The following is a 21,629-nucleotide window of genomic DNA, read 5'->3' as shown; positions in this document are numbered from 1 at the left end:
GTAACCCGAGGTACCACTGTATTCTTTTGCTTCTTTCACCCCATGGAGCCTCGCCATTGTCCTGCAGCCGTCGCCACTCCCTCCCTCCCGGCTGTCACAGAGCATCACGGGCGCCGCCAACCATGTGGTTTGAATTGACCAATCTGTGGCAGCGTGGGGGGTGGAGCTAGGGGGAGTGGACCTGAGGGATGCAGTCTTCCCTCAGGTCCACTCCCCAGGCAGAAAAGCGGGCTGCTCTCAGCAGCACAGTTGGCCCAAGAAATAGAAGAGGGATATATACAAACAGCTCCCAATTCAGTCCCTACTGAGAGACTTGGGCTACAATACCCCAGGCTTGCCAAGCTCAGTTTTGTGTGTGTGTGTTTGCCAAGAAACTAAAAACTTACCTCCAAACAACATTGCCATGTATATTTTTAGTACATAGGGAAAGTAGACGGGTATATCGAATGGTAAGGGCAGCTGCGTTGAGTAAGTGCCGTAGGTTTCAAAGTGAGGTAGCGATTCATATATGGCAAACTCTGGAGAGAGGGAGGGGAAATAGATAAAAAATTGATTTAGTGGCTTGCAAGTGAAAAATCTCCAAAATAGCAAAATTAAAGGTCTTGGGCCTTCCTTTATGATAAAAAGCTATAATGGATAACTTAATGAAACTTAAGACCATTTATAATTATCGTAGGCGAGGTTTGCTGTGCTCCATGTCAAGCACACCCCTTCATGGATCACTGCCTTGTCGTGGCGAAGGGGCTTGAATAACTCAGAGAAGCTATGAGCTACGCCTTGCAGGGCCACCCAAGATGGACAGGTCATAGTGGAGAGTTTTGACCAAACGTGATCCACCTGGAGCAGGAACCGGCAAGCCACTCCAGTATCCCTGCCAAGAAAACTCCATGGACAAAGACAACAGGCATATAAAAGTTATGACGCTGGAAGATGAGCCCCTCAGGTCGGAAGGCGTCCAACATGCTACTGAGGAAGAGCGGAGGACAAGTACAAGTAGATTCAGAGCTGATGAAGCGGCTGGGCCAAAGCCGAAAGGACGCTCAGTTGCGGATATGCCTGGAAGCGAAAGGAAAGTCCAATGCTGTAAAGAAAAATATTGCATAGGAACCTGGAATGTAAGAACCATGAACCTTGGTAAGCTGGATGTGGTAAAAAATGAGATGGCAAGAATAAATATTGACATCCTGGGCATCAGTGAACTAAAATGGATGGGAATGGGCGACTTCAGTTCGGATGACCATCACATCTACTACAAGAGACAAGAAGGCCTTCTTAAACGAGCAATGCAAAGAAATAGAGGAAAACAATAGAATGGGAAAAACCAGAGATCTGTTCAAGAAAATTGGAGATATGAAAGGAACATTTCGTACAAAGATTTCCATAATAAAAGACAAAAGTGGAAAGGACCTAACAGAAGCAGAAGACATCAAGAAGAGGTGGAAAGAATACACAGAGGAACTATACCAGAAAGAAATGGATGTCTCGTATACCCCAGGTAGTGTGGTTGCTGACCTTGAGCCAGACATCCTGGAGAGTGAAGTCAAATGGGCCTTAGAAAGCACTGCTAATAACAAGGCCAGTGGAAGTGATGATATTCCAGCTGAACTATTTAAAATTTTAAAAGATGATGCTGTTAAGGTGCTACACTCAATATGCCAGCAAGTTTGGAAAACTCAGCAGTGGCCAGAGGATTGGAGAAGATCAGTCTACATCCCAATCCCAAAGAAGGGAAGTGCCAAAGAATGCTCCAACTACTGCACAATTGCACTCATTTCACACGCTAGCAAGGTTATGCTTAAAATTCTACAAGGCAGGCTTAAGCAGTATTTGGACCGAGAACTCCCAGAAGTGCAAGCTGGATTTCGAAGGGGCAGAGGAACCAGAGACCAAATTGCAAACATGCGCTGGATTATGGAGAAAGATAGAGAATTCCAGAAAGACATCTACTTCGGCTTCATTGACTATGCAAAAGCCTTGGACTGTGTCGACCACAGCAAACTATGGCAAGTTCTTAAAGAAATGGGAGTGCCTGATCATCTCATCTGTCTCCTGAGAAATCTCTATGTGGGACAAGAAGCTACAGTTAGAACTGGATATGGAACAACTGATTGGTTCAAAATTGGGAAAGGAGTACGGCAAGGCTGTATATTGTCTCCCTGCTTATTTAACTTATATGCAGAATTCATCATGCAAAAGGCTGGGCTGGATGAATCCCAAGCCGGAATTAAGATTGCCGGAAGAAATATCAACAACCTCAGATATGCAGATGACACAACCTTGATGGCAGAAAGTGAGGAGGAATTAAAGAACCTTTTAATGAGGGTGAAAGAGGAGAGCGCAAAATGTGGTTTGAAGCTCAACGTCAAAAAAACGAAGATCATGGCCACTGGGCCCATCACCTCCTGGCAAATAGAAGGGGAAGAAATGGAGGCAGTGAGAGATTTTACTTTCTTGGGCTCCATGATCACTGCAGATGGTGACAGCAGCCACGAAATTAAAAGACGCCTGCTCCTTGGGAGAAAGGCGATGGCAAACCTAGACAACATCTTAAAAAGCAGAGACATCACCTTACCAACAAAGGTCCGTATAGTTAAAGCCATGGTTTTCCCGGTAGTGATGTATGGAAGTGAGAGCTGGACCATAAAGAAGGCTGATCGCCAAAGAATTGATGTTTTTGAATTATGGCGCTGGAGGAGACTCTTGAGAGTCCCATGGACTGCAAGAAGATCAAACCTCTCCATTCTGAAGGAAATCAGCCCTGAGTGCTCACTGGAAGGACAGATCGTGAAGCTGAGGTTCCAATACTCTGGCCACCTCATGAGAAGAGAAGACTCCCTGGAAAAGACCCTGATGTTGGGAAAGATTGAGGGCACAAGAAGAAGGGGACAACAGAGGACAAGATGGTTGGACAGCGTTCTCGAAGCTACAAACATGAGTCTGACCAAACTGTGGGAGGCAGTGGAAGACAGGAGTGCCTGGCGTGCTCTGGTCCATGGGGTCACGAAGAGTCGGACACGACTAAATGACTAAACAACAAACAAATGTCAAGCACAATGGACAGGCAGGTTTTAAACTCCATATAAAAGTCAATTTTTAGCAGGGCAGATACTCTGTACTTTGGATGGAGTGTAATGTAGTCACCAGAAAGGTTTAGTGCTTGAAATGCATAATAAATTATTATTATTATTATTATTATTATTATTATTATTATTATTATTATTAAATTTATATTCCGCCCTATACCTGGAGGTCTGAGGGCGCTTCACATAAAAGGATCACAGTATATGAAATAAAAACAATAACAATAATACCCCCCCTCCAAAAGAGCCACATTTTAAAAGTGTATGGGATGTTGATCAGGTCAACCAAAGGCCTGGTTAAAGAGGAACGTTTTTGCCCGGTGCCTAAAGGTGAAGGCGCCAGGCAAACTTCCCTGGGGAGAACATTCAACAGACAGGGAGCCACCGCAGAGAAGGCCCTGTTCTCGTGTTGCCACCCTCTGGGCCTCTCGATAGAGCATTAATCTGCAGCTATGACAGCACAATAAATCAAAGCCTCCAGTCCAGGCTCCCTGAAATAGGAGCATAGCAAACTGTCTTCTGCTGAGTCAGATCTTTGGTCTGCAGCTCTCCAGGGTTTCAGGATGCCAGAGGTTGAAAGTGGGACCTTCTGTCTGCATGTCTGGAGGGACACAGAGCTCTCTGCTTGCAATGCATTGGTTTGCTTTGGCGAGCAGATTTTCATAGTCTTTCAAAACCCATTTGAAAGCTGTAGGAAAGTTGGTGATAGTTGGGAGGCAAAAAATGGCCGACAGTCCATGGTGGGAAGGGTTTCATGTTTGTCACAGATGTGCTCTATGGAGAATTTAGATATTTGAAATTCTGTCAAGATTTTTTAAATATATAATTATATAATTTATATAATATTTTAATTCAATTTTCCATTTTTTCAATATTACATCATAACAATTATTATTATTCACAATTTCAAAATTTCCCCATTCCCCCTGGACTTCCCTCAACCTCCTTCTTGGGTTTATTTCACCATAATGTTATGCCTGCATATTGCCTTTCCCCCTCCTTTTTTATATTTTAACTTATAAATTATATAACTTTTGCTAATAACAGAGAGACTTCAAAATAAGGACAAAAAAATCCTTCAAGAAAGACTGGGAACCATTTTTGGCCTGCATGCAGAATCAATGCAAAGACTTGAACTCTTTAGCAGGTTTTGAATAATCACTTACAATTCTGTCAAGATTTTTTAATGTTCAGTACACAATTACCGTATTTTTCGCTCCACTGGACGCAGTTTTTCCCCTCCAAAAATTGAGGGGAAATGTGTGTGCATCCTATGGAGCGAATGCAGGCTTGTGCCATAGCCGCGCGCAACCCCTCCGGCAGGGAGAGGCTGCACGGGGCTATGGCTTCTTTAGCTCCACGCAGCCTCTCCCGGCAGGGAGGGATTGCGCGGGGCTAAAGAGGAAGCCAAAGCAGCCAGCGGGATCCATCCCGCTCACTGCCTTGGCTTGTTCCATAGCCGCACGCAACCCCTCCGGCAGGGAGAGGAAGCCAAAACAGCCAGCACGATCCATCCCGCTGGCTGCCTTGGCTTGTGACATAGCCGCGCGCAACCCATCCGGCAGGGAGAGGTTGTGCGCAGCCTGTACGCTGCTCTTTGGGGCTGGGGGGGGGGAGATTTTTTTAAATTGATCTCCCCGTCTAAAAACTAGGTGCGCCCTATGGTCCGGTGCGCCCTATGGTGCGAAAAATACGGTAACTATTCTGAAATAAAGTTTGATGGTGTTCCGTCTCTTTGCAGCAGACTGTGTCTTTTCAGATATTGCCGAATTGCTGCTCCCATTTTCCCCAGCCATTACTCGTCACGATTGGGGCTTGTGAACATTGGTTTGGAGACTGCATCACAAAGGATGAGAGCAAATTTTGAAAGATAGCTCTGTTGCAATTTGCATCTTGCATTTGCAGCATTGCAAAGGGTCTGCTTTAAATGTGTGTTGAATTGAATTTTTCCTCCACCTCTACTCAAAAGTAAGCCCCTTTGGATTCAATGAGCATTACTCCTGAGCAAGTATGCCTAGGGTGGTAGCCTTAGAAATCAGGCAGGCTTCTTCATATGCCCTCCCTCTGCCTTTACCTTCAGCCAAAACCGACAGAGGATACAAAGGAATCCATAGCGTATAATGGAGCCACGTCAATTCTCGAAAATATGTTCCTGTTACTGCCAGCATACAGTAAGTATATCTAGAATAAAAAGCAGGTGAAAAGAGGGTGAGACAAGTTCTGATTTTTCACTGCTGAAGATGCTGAATAGCTGAAATCTCCTTTTAGTAACCAGACAATTAAACCCCTGTGTTGCAAACAATTATCAGTAATATCCAAGGCAACACGATGACTAAGTACAACAATGCAATGTCAATATGAGCTCTTTATATAATCTATACAGAACATTGAACGGTATGAAATATATGAAATATGCACTCTCTGCAAAACCAAATAAACAGAAATCTTACAAATCTCTGAAAGTCACAAAATATGCACTCTTGATGGATTCCCTTGAAAACATAGAACCATACTTATGTTTATTTGGTTCTATGTTTTCAAGAGAATCCATCAAGAGTGCATATTTTGTGACTTTCAGAGATTTATAAGAAGTCTCCTTTTAAGCAGCAACTTGACTGCTGTGATAGCTCAGTTGGTAGAACTTCAAAGGTATCATTTCACCAATCCTGATCCCCAAAATGTGAGGAAGATGGGAAGCCAAAGAATAAGGGGAGCCATAGTTGTGGTGCCTTCGAGATGTTACTGGACTCGATCTCCACAGCCAGTGTTTATTGGGACTTCACAGAGACACAGTGTTGCTCTTTTGTATTGCTCCTTTGTTTGCAAGCTAAATCACACAACCCCAACCCAACTTGCATGGGTTCAATAAGACTTACGTCTGAGTGAGGCTGCGCAGTTAGCCATCTGAAAACTCCTTACATTAATTTTTTTCAAAAATTTTTAACAAACAATTCTACAACATTTCAAATTTGACAATTCGTCATTCCACCTACGACATCCCCTCCCTCCCTCCCTCCCTCCCTCCCTGATTCCCTCAAAAATTCAATTCACGCTGCATATTATTCTATACCTTCACCTTATCACAAAAGAAAAACAAAAAGTTCACCCCCAGTGCTGTTCTTACTCAAATCCTATTTGTCTTTTAACATATTTACACTGAGTTTTTACGTCTCCTACAAACATTTTCCAATCTCCTTTAAAACTGGTCTCTTTCTGATCTCTAATTTTACACGTCAAACTTGCTGGTGCTACATAATCTATCCATTTCAGCTGCCATTAAATGACCCACAAACTCTGGAGCTTCTAAAATGATATTGTCCTCTCTCCCAGTAGGAAATAGGCAGACAGGCAATGTCTAAACTTGATTGTCCACATAAAAGATAACCACTCGAATCTCTAAGGGCTGCTGTGTTTGGAAGGCGAGAGCACCCACCTCTTTTCTCAAGAGTTCTATGTTGCTTGGATTTACTAGGTAGTTGACTATGTTGCTTGCTTTATCTCTGTTGCCTCAGGTAAATAGCAGGAACCTTGAAAAACCAGTTTGCTCACATTTTTTGCTCTTCCGACAGAACTGTGCCCCCTTCTCTCGGTGCAGCCTAAAGCTGTGGCCTTCAGCTTTATCAGACCTGGGACCCACCTTTATCCCAAACAGGAATATGCAGACTAATTTATTAGTCTTCTTACCATATATACACACGTATGGTGATCAAGTTGCACTTGCAACCTGCCTTAGATCAGGCCGCGGATCTGGTTGGGGGACCCAAGCAATGGCCCAAAGCAACCAATTTAATCCACACGGTTTCTGGGTATCTCTCTCTCTGTTTCTAAAAATCTAGGTTCAGTGTTTAATCTTGGGAAGGCTGTGTACCAACACCTGACCAATGAGGAATTTGTCAGTAAATGGCAGAAAACCATGGCTAAAAAAGCCACCTCTATTGGTCTGTCTTCCCCCCCCAACTGTATTACCTGGGTTATGATGGCGCCCAAAAGATATTAAAGCAAAGATTATGGGATAATACACACAGTGACTTGCAATCTCGATCACACGCAGTCTGTAGTCCGCTGGCAATAAGAGTACAATATGGGTATGTCTTTAAGTTAACATCTTACATTAAAAACCTGACAGTACCAAAATATCGAAGGCTTTTCACCAAAGCCAGACTAAATGTCTTTCCTTCTGCAGTGTTGGATGGCAGGTTGAGAGGAGTTTCCTACCAGGACAGACTTTGCTCGTGTGCTCAAGACATCGATTCCATAAAACATATTTTGTTGCATTGTGCAAAATATGAGCAAGCCAGGGCTGAACTGATACTACCCTTGCTGGTACCTTTCCCGGGAAAATCAGAGGCTCACTATGTCAGGTTCCTACTGGAAGACCGGACAAATGCTAGAACATTAGCAGTGGCAAAGTTTTTATCGGTGGTTGCAAGAACAAATGATCCCTATATTCTGAACGAAATGCTTGTTTAACCTGGAGGTAGGCTGTATGAATTGTGTATTGCTTTGTAATGATTTGTTGGGTCTCTGGACCGTAATAAAGATTGATGATGAAAAATCTAGGAAAATACACAATTTGTAGACTGCAGCTAGCAGCAAGGCCAAAGCGATAAGTAATGCTGGGAGTAAGTGAGGGAGTGCCCACACTTTGTCCTTTTTCTAGTCTTCCCAGGATTTGCTTTTGCAGGAGAAGCAGACCAGATAATGAAACTCAATCGCCTGCCGAATCTAGATATGGAAGGCCGAAAGAAAAACCATTTGGTTTACTTCGGAGGGACGTGCATGTCTGTGTCAAGTTCTTACCTGACTACATCAAGGAAACTCCAGAGGAAGAATAAGATGCACACAACACATTTTCCTTGAATTTCTTCTTGACTGACAATCACAACAAATAAGATGATGATTCTTTCTGCGATCTGGAAATGAGGGAAGAGCAGAGGATAAGGCGATGGATTGGGTTCTTCAGCAGCTGTAGCCTCTGCTTTGTGTGACGGGAAAGGTACGTGTGAGATTCTGGGTGCTTCCGGACGGATGGTATTTTGGGATGGGACTAAAGCACATACTGGCGAAACCCATTTCCTTGAGAGATTCAACTTTTTGCGACAGGGACAAGGGCAGCAAAATGCCCTGGAAAGTGTGAGGTGACACTTGGCTCAACACGACACCATCTAACCTCCCCACAAACAAATCAGAAGAAATTAAATAGCACCATCTAATCTCCCCACAAATAAAAATCAGGTTGAATGCTCAATAAACAGGTCATCTAGAAGCAGCCTGTTTTAAATGGAGGAGGAAAACAGCTTGCATGGCAGCAGCCGTGTTGCAGAAAGAATCAAGGCGATAGAAGCATTTCGTACAGATGCCCCCACAGTCACACATTCTGTGTTTTACGGCTGCGTTCTGTGGTCCTGCCTCTCCTACCTTATTCGCCACCCAGTATTTTATGCAAAAGCCTCTCTTTGTAACCACCTCTTTCCATATCAACCTACCCGGACCCTGAGTTCATAATCTGAGGTCCTTCTTTGTGTGCCTTTTCCATGTGAAGTCCAGAGGGTGGCAACTCGAGAGCGGGGTCTTCTCTGCAGTGGCTCCCCGTCTGTGGAATGCTCCCCCCAGGGAAGTTTGCCTGGCACCTTTATTACACACCTTTAGGCACCAGGCAAAAATGTTCCTTTTTAACCAGGCCTTTGGTTGATTTGATTGACATCCTATGCCCTTTTAAAATGTTTTTTTGGGGGGGTGCCTATTGGGTTGTTGTTTTTATTATTATTAGGTATCTTGTGGTTTTATATCTTGATTTTATTCTGTGAACCGCCCTGAGACTCCCAGGTATAGGGTGGTATATAAATTCAAGCAACAACAACAACAACTGTTGCCCTTGGCCACTGGATTTGCATGCTCAGCAGACTCTCGCGATACCGTTGGAATTAATTTTACTTTGCATCCTTAAAGGTAAAGGGACCCCTGACCATTAGGTCCAGTCGTGGATGACTCTGGGGTTGCTGCAATCATATCGCTTTACTGGCCAAGGGAGCCGGCGTACAGCTTCCGGGTCATGTGGCCAGCATGCATAAGCCGCTTCTGGCGAAACCAGAGCAGCACACATCATTTACCTTCCCGCCGGAGTGGTACCTATTTATCTACTTGCACTTTGACGTGCTTTTGAACTGCTAGGTTGGCATGAGCAGGGACCGAGCAACGGGAGCTCACCCCGTCACGGGGATTCGAACCACCGACCTTCTGATCGGCAAGCCCTAGACTCTGTGGTTTAACCCACAACGCCACCCACGTCCCTCCTTATATACCCATCCTTATATACCGCTTATTATCAAAACAGTCCATAAGCAGGGTAGAAGAAATAGCCAGAATACTTCCCCCCTGCTGGCAACATATTAATCTATATGATGGAGTTAAAAGAATGTACTGCCAGATGAAACAATAACCAAGGTCCAGGAATATGATTTGTCAGCCTGGCCACCCGGTACTTGCAAGGTGGGAGGAGGACTGGAGAGAGGTTGTCATCTGCTGCCATCTGGACGCCACCCCCTGCCATCTGCAATGACTTCTACCCATCACCCTCTGAGTAAAAGCACCATCTGCTTCCTCTTGCCAAGGCACATCAGAAGGTCGGCAGTTCGAATCCCTGTGGCGGGGTGAGCTCCCGTTGCTCGGTCCCTGCTCCTGCCAACCTAGCAGTTTGAAAGCACGTCAAAGTGCAAGTAGATAAATAGGTACCGCTCTGGCTGGAAGGTAAACGGCATTTCCGTGCGCTGCTCTGGTTCGCCGGAAGCAGCTTAGTCATGCTGGCCACATGACCCAGAAGCTGTATGCCAGCTCCCTTGGCCAATAAAGCGAGATGAGCGCCGCAACCCCAGAGTTGACTGGACCTAATATTGGTCAGGGGTCCCTTTACCTTTACATACGATGTTAATTTGGTGAATGAAATGGATGCATTTCATTTTATAAATTGCAGGTACAATTTGGGGTGTGTGTGTTCAGAATCAGGACCAAAGCATGTGAAAGGAGGGTTATAGATCTTTCTTGTTCCAGGGAAAATGTTCCAGGGAAAACATCCCAGCATCATTCTGAAGCTCCTATATTAGCCCTGAGCAGAATGGTCCCATCAGCTTTGGGGGGCTTGCTATTTCCCCCCTCCCTCATACCAAAAAGGAAGTTGCGTATCTTGCAGCACTTTTGCTATTTCAGATCCTCTAGTATTCAGCTGCAATTTTAGTAAACCACACTGGCCGTAACCACAAAACTATTAGATATACTAAAATGAAAAAATAAATGGATGTGTCAGTTTATCATTTTTTTGCTGGAAGGCAGGATTTCCTTTGTCAAATGACTTTGCAAGATGGAAAGAAATGCAGACCACTTCCTGAAAATAAAAGGTTCTGGTCACGGAAAACTGATCAGCTTCTTAGCTTGCAGGACTTTCTGTAAACTTTCAACACATTAACAGCTGCCTGAAAGCGGGTGGGGACAGAGAGTGTGGTTGCAGCTGAAGAAAGTAGGCTTGAAACATGCATTTGGAGAACCCGCATTTCCCCTGAGATATGACCCTGGAGGAGTCTCCTCAATAAACTGCATACTCTCAGCTTCACCTTCCTCATGAGGAGAAAATGAAGCAGGGCTTAATTGCAACTTGACAGTGATGTGCACTGGGCTGAGCTATATATGGCAGCCGAGACCATATAACACCAGTCCTGAAAGACCTTTATTGGCTCCCAGTACGTCCTCCTGATCAAGGGAAGTCGTAGTGCCACTCTATTCTGCCTTGGTCAGACCACACCAGGAATGCTGTGTCCAATTTTGGGCTACCCAATTTAAGAAGGATATTGACAATCTGGAAGGTGTGCAGAGGAGGGCAACCAAGATGATTAAGGGTCTGGAAACCAAGCTTTTCGAGGAACGGTTGAAGGAGCTGGGTCTGTTTAGCCTGGGAAAGAGGAGACTGAGAAAAGATGTTGATAGCCATCTTCAAATAGCTCAAGGGCTGTTGTATGGAAGACAGAGAAAGCTTGTTTTCTCCTGCTCTGGAGGCTAGGACTCGTACCAATGACTTCAAGATACAAGAAAGGAGACTAAACATCAGGAAAAACTTTCTGACAGGAAGAGCTATTTGACAGTGGAACAGTCTCCCACAGGAGGTGGTGGACTCTCCCTCCTTGGAGGTTTCTAAGCAGAGGTTGGATGGCCATGTGCCATGGATGCTTTAGCTGAGATTCCTGCATTGCAGTGGGTTCGACTAGATGGCCCTCGGGGTCCCTTCTAACTCTAAAATTCTATGATTCTATCTCAAGTGCTTTGAAAACAGAAAACAGACATCATACCCTTTGCTATGTTGTGGTTAGAGTGGTGAAAGAATTGGGGGCAGGAAGTCCCAGATAACCAAGATCTCTCCTCCATATAATAAATAATAATAATAATAATAATAATAATAATAATAATAATAATAATAATAATAATAATTTATTTATACCCCGCCCATCTGGCTGGGTTTCCCCAGCCACTCTGGGCGGCTTCCAACAAAACACTAAAATACAGTAACCTATTAATCATTAAAAGCTTCGCTAAACAGGGCTGCCTTTAGATGTCTTCTAAAAGTTTGGTAGTTATTTTTCTCTTTGACATTTGGTGGGAGGGCATTCCACAGGGCGGATGCCACTACCGAGAAGGCCCTCTGCCTGGTTCCCTGTAACTTAGCTTCTCGCAGTGAGGGAACCGCCAGAAGGACCTCGGTGCTGGACCTCAGTGTCAGGGTAGAACGATGAGGGTGGAGACGCTCCTTCAGGTATACTGGACCGAGGCCATTTAGGGCTTTAAAGGTCAGCACCAACACTTTGAATTGTGCTCAGTCCAGAAGGATGTTAAGATCGAAGGTGTCAAAATCCGCTGAGAGATCTAGCAGAACTAGGAAACAGCTCTCACCTTTGTCCCTAGCCCATTCTGATTTATGGTTTGGGCCTGATTTATTATGATTTATGGTTTTGGCCTGATTTATTCTGATTTATGGTTTGGGCCTGATTTATTCTGATTTATGGTTTGGGCCTGTAGAAATTACAGGCTGAAATGAGGCGCAAGATGAGTCCTGAGAGCAAAACCCTCAACTAATAGGGCTGTGTACACATTTCCATTTACTCTTGCTCCAGCACACTCCCACCAGCATGTTTGGCATCTGTGTACACATGGCTTTACCCATAATGCAGAGCTATCCTGTAGTTTCAATCCAAAAGGAAAACTTACGCCATGTTGACTCTGCAATTAAGCAGAGGTGTATAAAGCTGAGACAGCCATTGCACATCCATGGATGCCAGCTTCATGAATAGGAGCTTTTTGTGGTGGAGGGTTGCAGGAGTGCAGAAAACAAAAAGGCATTCCTGCCATTTGTTTGGTGTGTACATAAACCTGTAAATGCAACTTAAAACACAGCAGGGGAAAAGAACCTCACTGCATTTTAGGATGCAAATGTTCACATAGCCTAGAACAAAGAGATTTTTGCTTAAGTAATGAAAGGATGTGGTCTCTAAAGTTTTCCTCCGCTTTACTCTTGGGTCAAAAATAAATTTAAGTCCGAAAGCCCGTGCCCTCGCTTCCGAAAGCAGAAATTGAAAGCCTGTGCAGTCATTTTACAAAATGTAAACAAGGAGGTTTTATTTTTCATTCGTGCTCTTTGGAATTTCCTCCTCCTCTCCCCGCTCCCTCTAACTTGACAGCAGCTCAGTTTCTGTGAAATAGCACAAGTTAAATCCATAGAAGACCAAAAAAACATGCATTGCCAAATCACAGCTTCTCTAGGAGATCACAGATGTGTGCGCCATGTTCTGCTCCAGACGGCAAAGAATTCTTTCCCTTGCTTCCCGAAGATGAAAAATGAAACCCAGACACAGTGTAATCCACAAATTGCATTTTTTTAAAGGGGGTAAGATATAAACAAAGCAGTAAATGTATGACACACAGCCTTTCTTGTAGGGAGAGAAGGGGCCTTTCCGGAATCAGATCATGGAAAATCAAGGCCAGCCCAATAAATTTTGGTGCCTGAGGCAGATAGTCCAAATAGTTCTTGGGTGGCTTTAAAAGAGGATTAAACAAATTTGGGGGGAATATGGCTATCAGTGGCTGCTAGCCGTGATGGCAGTGTTCCACCCTCACAGTTGAAGACAATGTGCGTTTGCATGCCATTTCCTGGAAATTACAAGTGGTGAGGATGCTGTTGCTTGTGAGTTTCAAAGAATCATAGAGTTGGAAGGGACCGTGGTAAAAGGTAAAGGACCCCTGGATGGTTAGTCCAGTCAAAGGCGACTATGGGGTTGAGGCGCTCGTCTCACTTTCAGGCCAAGGGAGCCAGTGTTTGTCCACAGACAGCTTTCCAGGTCATGTGGCCAGCAGGACTAAACCACTTCTGGCGCAACGGGACACCATGACGGAAACCGGAGCGCATGGAAACACTGTTTACCTTCCTGCTGCAGTGGTACCTATTTATCTACTTGCACTGGTGTGCTTTCAAACTACTAGGTTGGCAGGAGCTGGAACAGAGCAACGGGAGCTCACCCTGTTGTGGGGATTCGAACTGCTGACCTTCTGATCAGCAAGCCCAAGAGGCTCAGTGGTTTAGACCACAGCACCACCCGCATCCTAAAGGGGCCATGAGGATCATCTAGCCCAACGCTCTGCAATGCAGGAACCATCTGGTTGGTAACTGTAAGAACAGCCTGCTGCAATGGATGACTCAATGTGTTCCTTCCTAGGAATGCTGAAAAACTCATGCGGCCTTCATGACCTCATATTATCTTTAAGAACAGTATTTTCTCCTCCAGGTTCAGCAAAAGCAGACTTGCTCTTATTGCAGGGGGAAAGAGATTTTGTGACCCACCCCTTTCTTTCTTTACCCTCCCATCATCATCATCATCATCATCATCATCATCATCATCTAGAGCAGAGGTTCTCAACCTGTGGGTCCCCAGATGTTGTTGGACTACAACTCCCATCATCCCTGAGCTCTGGCCTTGCTAGCTAGGGGTGATGGGAGTTCTTGTTCAACAACATCTGAGGACCCACAGGTTGAGAAAGGCTGATCTAAAGGAAGGCACTGGGTGGAGAAGCTGCACCAGATTTTGCTGTATCCTGAACTGAATCGGACCACTTTGAGGGGGATCCAGGCTTGGGCAGATTGGATCAAGATAGACCTGGTGTGACTGCAGGTTGTCAGGGGTGGGTGCATTGGGTGGGAAGGCTGCAGGGCTATGCTCTGCTGGCACGTTTCCTGCAAGGAATGACAGCTTTCTGGGTCATGTGGCCAGCATGACTAAACCACTTCTGGTGCAACAGAACACCATGATGGAAGCCAGAGCGCACAGAAACGCCGTTTGGTACCTTCCCGCTGCAGTGATACCTATTTATCTACTTGTTCTGGTGTGGTTTTGAACTGCCAGGTTGGCAGGAGCTGGGACAGAGCAACGGGAGCTCACCCCATCATGGGGATTCGAACGGCTAACCTTCTGTGCCCAAGAGGCTCAGTGGTTTAGACCACAGTGCCACCCGCACACATAGCAGAACTGAACCCTCCTGCTCAGGGCTGGATCCAGGGCTCGTTCCTGAGTTGGCCCAGGCCAGCTTGCAATGGAGGACGGTCCATAACTCCACTAAGCACTTCTATGATCCATTTATTTCAGTGGATCCAGTGCCCCAGTTGTGAAGTTCTGGTTTCACACGGTCAGTCATTGTTAATATTGTCAATGCTTATTAAAATACAGATGTTCCTTAAAATGTAGTTAAGGAAACCACTGGTTTTTCCCTGCTGTGCTGGTTGTCTAGGTGTTCCCTGCTCTGCATTATAGAGGTCACCACTGCAGACAGCCTCCATGAGGGACAGCCTCCTCACCATGAAGATGACGAGACTCCTGCATCAAAGGGGGTTGACTAGATGGCCCTTGGAGATCCCTTCCAACTCTGCAGTTTTGTGCTTCTTTAAAACGCTTCATTTTATATCTCCAACACAGGGTTTGTGGACCTCCAGATATTGTTGGGCTCCAATTCCCATCAGCTCCAGTCAGCCTGGCAAGTGGTTGAAGATTATGGGATTTGTCGTCCAAAAACATCTGAAGGCTCCCAGTTTAGCTCTAATGGCGTTGACATTGCACAGGCTCTCCATATGCTACTATAACCCTAAATCCTGCTGAAACCAAAGGTACCGAAATGGATAGCGATGTGCTTTATGGTGCTATGGACTCTATGTGGAGCTACCTTTGAAGGTGACCCGGAAACTACAACTAATCCACAGTGCGGCAGCCAGACTGGTGACTGGGAGCGGCCGCCGAGACCACATAACACCGGTCCTAAAAGACCTACATTGGTTCCCAGTACATTTCTGAGCACAATTCAAAGTGTTGGTGCTGGCCTTTAAAGCCCTAAACAGCCTCGATCCAGTATATCTGAAGGAGCGTCTCCACCCCATCGTTCTACCTGGACCAGTCCAGTGCTGATGGCCTTCTGGCGGTTCCTTCCCTGCAAGAAGTAAGGTTACAGGGAACCAGGCAGAGGGCCTTCTCGGTGGTGGCGCCTGTCCTGTGGAACGCCCTCCCAGCAGATGTCAAAGAAATAAACAACTATCTTACTTTTAGAAGACATCTGAAGGCAGCCCTGTTTAGGGAAGTTTTTAATGTGTGACATTTTAATGTATTTTTAATCTTTGTTGGAAGCCGCCCAGAGTAGCTGGGAAGACCCAGCCAGATGGGCGGGGCACAAATAATAAATTATTATTATTATTATTATTATTATTATTATTATTATTATTATTATTATAATATCCTATACAAGAAGTCCTACATGGTGCAGTGGCTGGAGTCACTGCCAAGTAAGAAGACCTAAGATCTCATTTGCTGCCTTGGGACTAAGATCCACTGAATCCAGAGCAACTTGCCGCTGTTTTTGTGGCTGCTGTTGTTTGCTGGATTGCACCCAACCAGTTCTCTGCCTTTCCAGTCGTGACTGAGCAGCAAGGGGGGTGTTAACTGGAAACATAAGCTTTTCTAATTTCTCTTTCCCTGAAGAGGAAGGGTATATTCCTAAAATTCTTCTGAAAGGTCAGAACTCGTTCAGTCTTGTGGAATGTTGATCCTATCGCCCATCGTGAGTGTTCTAACAAACATGAACTTTACCCCACGAATTCTTATTCCATTGAATGATTTGGCTTGCTGGTCTCTAGCCAGTATTTCAAAAGGTGGATTTGCCCAGTGGCTTACGCAGGAGTAGCATGCTGGTATATATGCCGAGAGTGTGCATGATATTTGTCTAGTTTGTCGTTCTTTTCAAAATATGCCTAGGCCTCTTTTTCTGCTAACCGGTGTTCAAATAGTTGCCCTACTGAATGATTTGGTAGAGTGGGAAACCCGGGTTCAAATCTCTACTCAGCCAAGATTTAGGACCACGGGTGACCTTAGGTCAGTCACCAGTTCTGGATTGTATCTAGAGTTGCTGTTCCACTGCTGCAACAGACTTCGGCTTGTGCTGTGGAAGTACCCTCTCTGCTCACCTGCAGAGCAGATTTTGGGGGCATGCAAGGAATGGAAAGGGAAGTCCTGTTACATGTGTGGAGCTCTGCTTCCACCAGGTTTGAATATAACCCTCTCTGTGATGCCCACATCACAGGTTGCTGTGAAGATAAAACAGAAGGAGGACCATGTACCTCACCTTCTGCTCCTAAGAGGAAAGGTGGGATACACAGGTAATAACCAAATCTCTGAATTTGGCCACCTTGACCAGGACTGGCTCCATGTTTCTGGGGACCCTTGGGCACAGGATATCAACTGTCCCTTGGTCCCCCCCTTTCCTCCTCAAACCACAGGCCTCCCTCTTGACCCCACCCATTTAAACTAAAACAAATTATGACAAATATGGCACAAGAAAACACAAACTTTACTATTTTGCTTGTTGCCTTTTGATTTTTTTGTCAACTGTAGAATTTGAAGGTAAACACAAGGAGCACATACGAACTTCTCTCTCTCTCTCTCTCCCACACACCTGCACTTCTTCCCTCTTTCCCTTTCTCTCTTTCATACACATAGACCACATGCCTCCCTTACTTCGCAAGGTTAGCAAATGTTCCAATTTGAGAATGGAATTTCTTGTAGGATTTAAACCCCCTAAACTGATGGCGGTCCAAGTATTGACCCTTGACTCCTTTCATGCGATTATTAATTATGTGGTACCTGCAAAAGCCTCAGGAGAAAATGGTCTTCTGCAATGCTGAGTCGGATATGCAGAAGTTCCAGGATAGACGAAGATTGGCAAACCCGCATCACGAGCCCAATGGAATAGAAAGTATCTGCAACCGAATCTTCACCCCACAGGAAGCAAGAGAAAACATTGGATTATCATTCTATTGCAGCCTCTTCATATTGGGCTCTCCCACTCCCATTCATCATTAAGAGATCAGGGGATTAAAACGGCCGCTGTTTCCTGGCACTAACTTTGTTCAGTGGTATGGTACATTTTGCCAGAAGACACTGCCATCTTGACTGTGAGTCTTGGAGGACCTTTTCCCTGACTTGCAGATCTTTTCCCACCTGGACGGTAGGACCTGACTGACTCCAGCTACAAAAGCTGAGGCTGCTGAACAGACTCTTGGGCTGGGAGAGTTGTTGCTTCTGTCATTGATATTAATTTTTATATCTTTATTTTGGATCTTATTGTGATTTATGTGGACAATGTGGTTGCGTACATTTTCATGTTTTATTTATTGTCATGATTACTTTTGTTATGTTTGTGTTTATGTATTTATTTTTTCATGTTGTGAGCAGCATTGAGCATGATTTTGGCAATGGAAAGGCAGCATACATGTGTTGCATACAATAAAATGTTGCGTGTGTGCATTCTGAACATGCTCCAACCACAGCTGAGTGGCACAGTTACTATTTATAACAAAGAACATTGTGCAAGATCTTTTGCAAACTTTCTGAAGGGAAATGGGCTGTATTTAGGCAGTGGCCCTCGTTTCCGTGGAACAGCATTTGGGTGTTTTAATTTGCAAAAGGTGCGGAAAATTAGCACAGAGACTATCTAGAATCAGCATTGCCTTATGTGTTTTGACTAAATCTCCAGACAATTCTAGACCAAAGACTAGACTCAAGTAAATGTTCCCTTTGGATTTGCAAACTCTTTCTCTCTCCTGATGTCTTTCTTGTTTGGTAAACACCAGCTCACCACTATGAAGACAGCATGTTTTGCCGAAACATGTGTAGATACGTTTGAGATCCAAGTAATGAGGTTGATTTCCCCTGTCTCTTTTTCTTATAAAGTTTTGTTAAGACTTTCTCCAATACAATAAAGAACAAACTAATCTAAACTGAAAATAATAAAAAAGAAAGAAGAAAATAAAAGAGAGAGAAGAATACAGCCCTTCTTCAAAGACACCGCTAATTATCTTCTCCTACTCCATGCCCCTACAGGGGACACGGGTGGTGCTGTGGTCTAAACCACAGAGCCTAGGACTTGCTGATCAGAAGGTCGGCAGTTCGAATCCCTGCAACGGGGTGAGCTCCTGTTGCTCGGTCCCAGCTCCTGCCCACCTAGCAGATTGAAAGCACGTCAAAGTACAAGTAGATAAATACCGTATTTTTTGCACCATAACACTCACTTTTTTCCTCCTAGAAAGTAAGGGGAAATGTCTGTGCGTGTTATGGAGGGAATGCCTATGGGTGGCGGGGGCGGGGGGGGGGGATCTGCTGCAGTCCTGAGCAGAGGATCCATGGTTCCCCTTCCTTCCCTCCTCCGTGGCTCACTTTGAAACAGCAAAGCGGGAGAAGAGCCGCTGAGTGGGGAGGAGAGAGGGACAGAGAGCCTACTTCTTTAAAGGAGCAAAGCGGGAGAGGAGAGGAGCCACTTACACAAGTATAAGCGGCTCCTGTCCACTTGGCTCCTTTAAAGCAAGCAGGCTCTCTGTCCCTCTCTCCACCCCACTCAGCTCGCTAAATAGCAGGAAAGTTTTTCAGCTCGCTAAGCCAGGGATGAGGAGGAGGGAGAAAAGCAGAGCCTGCTTGCTTTAAAGGAGCAAAGTGGGAGAGGAGAGGAGCCTTCTCCCCTTAAACCCCTCTTCTGCATTATTAGCAGCATCCTTCTCCACCCACCCCACGCATGTTCCTTCTCCCCTTAAACCCCTCGCCTGCATTATTAGCAACATCCTTCTCCACACCCCCCATGCGTGCTCCTTGTCCCTTGAGTGCTTTTCCTTCCTTCCCCACTTAAAATGTGGTTACAAAGCACGGATCCACATGGATCCTCAGGATTTTTGCACTGGGTCACCCCAAATTCACCATCAGATCACATAGCATGTCCATGGCTACATCTTGCACCAAAAAAATCACGCAGCCACTGTTGCCTGGGGCCGCAGTGGTGCAAAAACGTGGTTACAAAGCATGGATCCACATGGATCCTCAGGATTTTTGCATTGGGCTACTTCAAACTCACTGTCAGATCACATGTCTGTGGCCATAGCATGAACCACAAAAGTCATACATCCACTGTTTCGTTTAGAATATTTTTTTTCTTGTTTTTCTCCTCTAAAAACTACGTGCGTGCTATGGTCGGGTGCGTGTTATAGAGCGAAAAATACGGTAGGTACTGCTCCAGCAGAAAGGTCAACGGCGTTTCCGTGCGCTGCTCTGGCTTCTCCAGAAGCGGCTTAGTCATGCTGGCCACATGACCCAGAAGCTGTACGCCGGCTCCCTCGGCCAATAAAGCAAGATGAGCGTCACAACCCCAGAGTCGTCTGTGACTGGACGTAACTGTCAGGGGTCCCTTTACCTTTACCTTTTAAGAGGAAGAGGCAAGAAGGAAGCCCTCCCCCCCCCAGCTACGCAGCAGTTTAAATAGCATAGGGGAGAGTCAAGCATCTTCATATAACATCATTGGGGATAGTTCAGTCGGTACAGCATTAGACCCTAAATCTCAGGGTTGTAGGTTTTGGGTTCAAGCCCCACGTTGGGCAAAAGATTCCTGCATTTTAGGGAGTTGGACTAGATCACTTTACAGTTCTATGATTCTATGAAATATCTAAACTTTTATCTTTTTCAATGCAGCTGAAGACTGCTTCTGTCTATAGCATACTGCACAATGTCTTTAGATCATTCATTTCCACATTTCACAGAAGGGAACTGAAAGCTGACAGGCCTTGGTTTTTCTCAAGCCATTGGTGGATTCGAACCCAGCCCTCTAGCACTAGTCCTTCACCGTGGTTCCAGTCCACCTTACATTTGTGCAGAAGAAATCCCATTTGTGGCCCATGTGTGTTGCTGCTGGCTACTCTCTCAGTCAGACCCCATTTCCATGGAGAGGCTGCTATTTGATCGATCAAATGGCAAAACAGCATAGACTTACCTTCCCCAAAAATCAGGAACCTGATGATCATATTGATAAATATCCAGGAATGTCCGCAGAACTGGATTAAATAATAGCAGAAGATGTAGGGGTTCATTGTGCAGCTGTAAAAGCAAGAACAGGGAATTCAAATATCAAAGCCTAACCGGAATGACAGGTAAAAAGGTAAAGGGACCCCTAACCATTAGGTCCAGTCGTGACCAACTCTGGGGTTGCAGCGCTCATCTTGCTTTATTGGCCGAGGAAGGAATCCCCTAGGAAGAGAGGGAACATTCTTCTCTGAAGCCAAAATGACATGGACAAGAATTGACCAAATATGGATAACTAGAGGACTGGCACCTAAGACTTGAAAAGTGGAAATTTGCCCAAAAACTTGCTCCAACCATAATGCTGTGAAAATGGAGATGAAGCTAACCACCAAGCGGTTCCTTCAGATGGAGGATGAATGACACCTTATTTAGAGATCAAGAGGTTATTAAGAAGGCCCAAAAAACCTTGAGAGACTATTTTGAGATAATTTGAACACTACTACTGAAAAAAGAATAATCTGGGACGCAAGTAAAGCAGTCGTGAGGGGGTTTCTGATTCAACAGAATACAATAAAGAAGAGAGCCCAAAATGGAAAAAAAGATAAAATTCTGGAAAAAATAAAGGTGGGTGAGAAGAAACTAAGAGCGAAACCAAAGTCACAAGAGATTCTGAGAGATATAAAGTTATACCAAGTGCAATATATGAAGATGATGAACCAGGAAATTGAATGGAAAATCAAACAAATGAGACAAAAGACATTTGAATCGGCTAATAAATGTGGAAAATTGCTAGCTTGGCAAATGAAAAAAAGACAAAAGCTCAATACTATCACTAATTTGGAAGTGGAAGGAAAGAACATTCAGAATCCAGTGGAAATTAGAAAATGCTTCCAGAGGTACTTTAAAGAGCTATATACACAAGGGCCACAGAAAGAGTTTGATATAGACCAATTTTTAAAAACAAATGGATTACAAAAAATCTCTCAAGAAAATAAGATAATGCTGAATTATAAAATTACAGAACAGGAGATAGAAGGTGCCATTCAGAATATGCAGTTGGGTAAATCTCCAGGGCCGGATGGCTTAACCTCAAAATATTATAGATCTTTGAAAGATTGGTTAATTCGGCCACTGAAGGAGGTCTGTA

The 21,629-nt window shown here is 44.8% G+C and overlaps 2 protein-coding genes across 3 annotated transcripts in view; one reads left to right on the top strand and one right to left on the bottom strand.

Annotated features, from left to right (window-relative positions):
• Nucleotides 1-7,635, top strand: part of ACER2 (alkaline ceramidase 2) — a 529,013-nt gene extending 521,378 nt beyond the window's left edge. For both annotated transcript variants that reach the window (XR_014543031.1, XR_014543032.1), the window contains one exon: nt 7,442-7,635. The gene's annotated coding sequence lies outside the window, so the exon portion shown is untranslated. The remainder of the gene's footprint in view (nt 1-7,441) is intronic.
• Nucleotides 1-21,629, bottom strand: part of HACD4 (3-hydroxyacyl-CoA dehydratase 4) — a 32,803-nt gene that overhangs the window by 4,201 nt on the left and 6,973 nt on the right. Inside the window, exons 2-6 of the mRNA XM_083594101.1 lie at nt 20,454-20,557; nt 17,288-17,415; nt 7,881-7,993; nt 5,155-5,261; nt 387-518 (exon numbers count right to left, since the gene is read on the bottom strand). Of these exons, the coding sequence (XP_083450227.1) occupies nt 387-518; nt 5,155-5,261; nt 7,881-7,993; nt 17,288-17,415; nt 20,454-20,550 (577 nt within the window). The 5' untranslated portion in view covers nt 20,551-20,557. The remainder of the gene's footprint in view (nt 1-386; nt 519-5,154; nt 5,262-7,880; nt 7,994-17,287; nt 17,416-20,453; nt 20,558-21,629) is intronic.

The sequence above is a fragment of the Podarcis filfolensis genome (genome assembly GCF_964270895.1).
Source record: "Podarcis filfolensis genome assembly, chromosome: 17".
Lineage (NCBI taxonomy): Eukaryota > Metazoa > Chordata > Lepidosauria > Squamata > Lacertidae > Podarcis > Podarcis filfolensis.
This window is presented reverse-complemented; position numbering and strand designations above follow the sequence as displayed.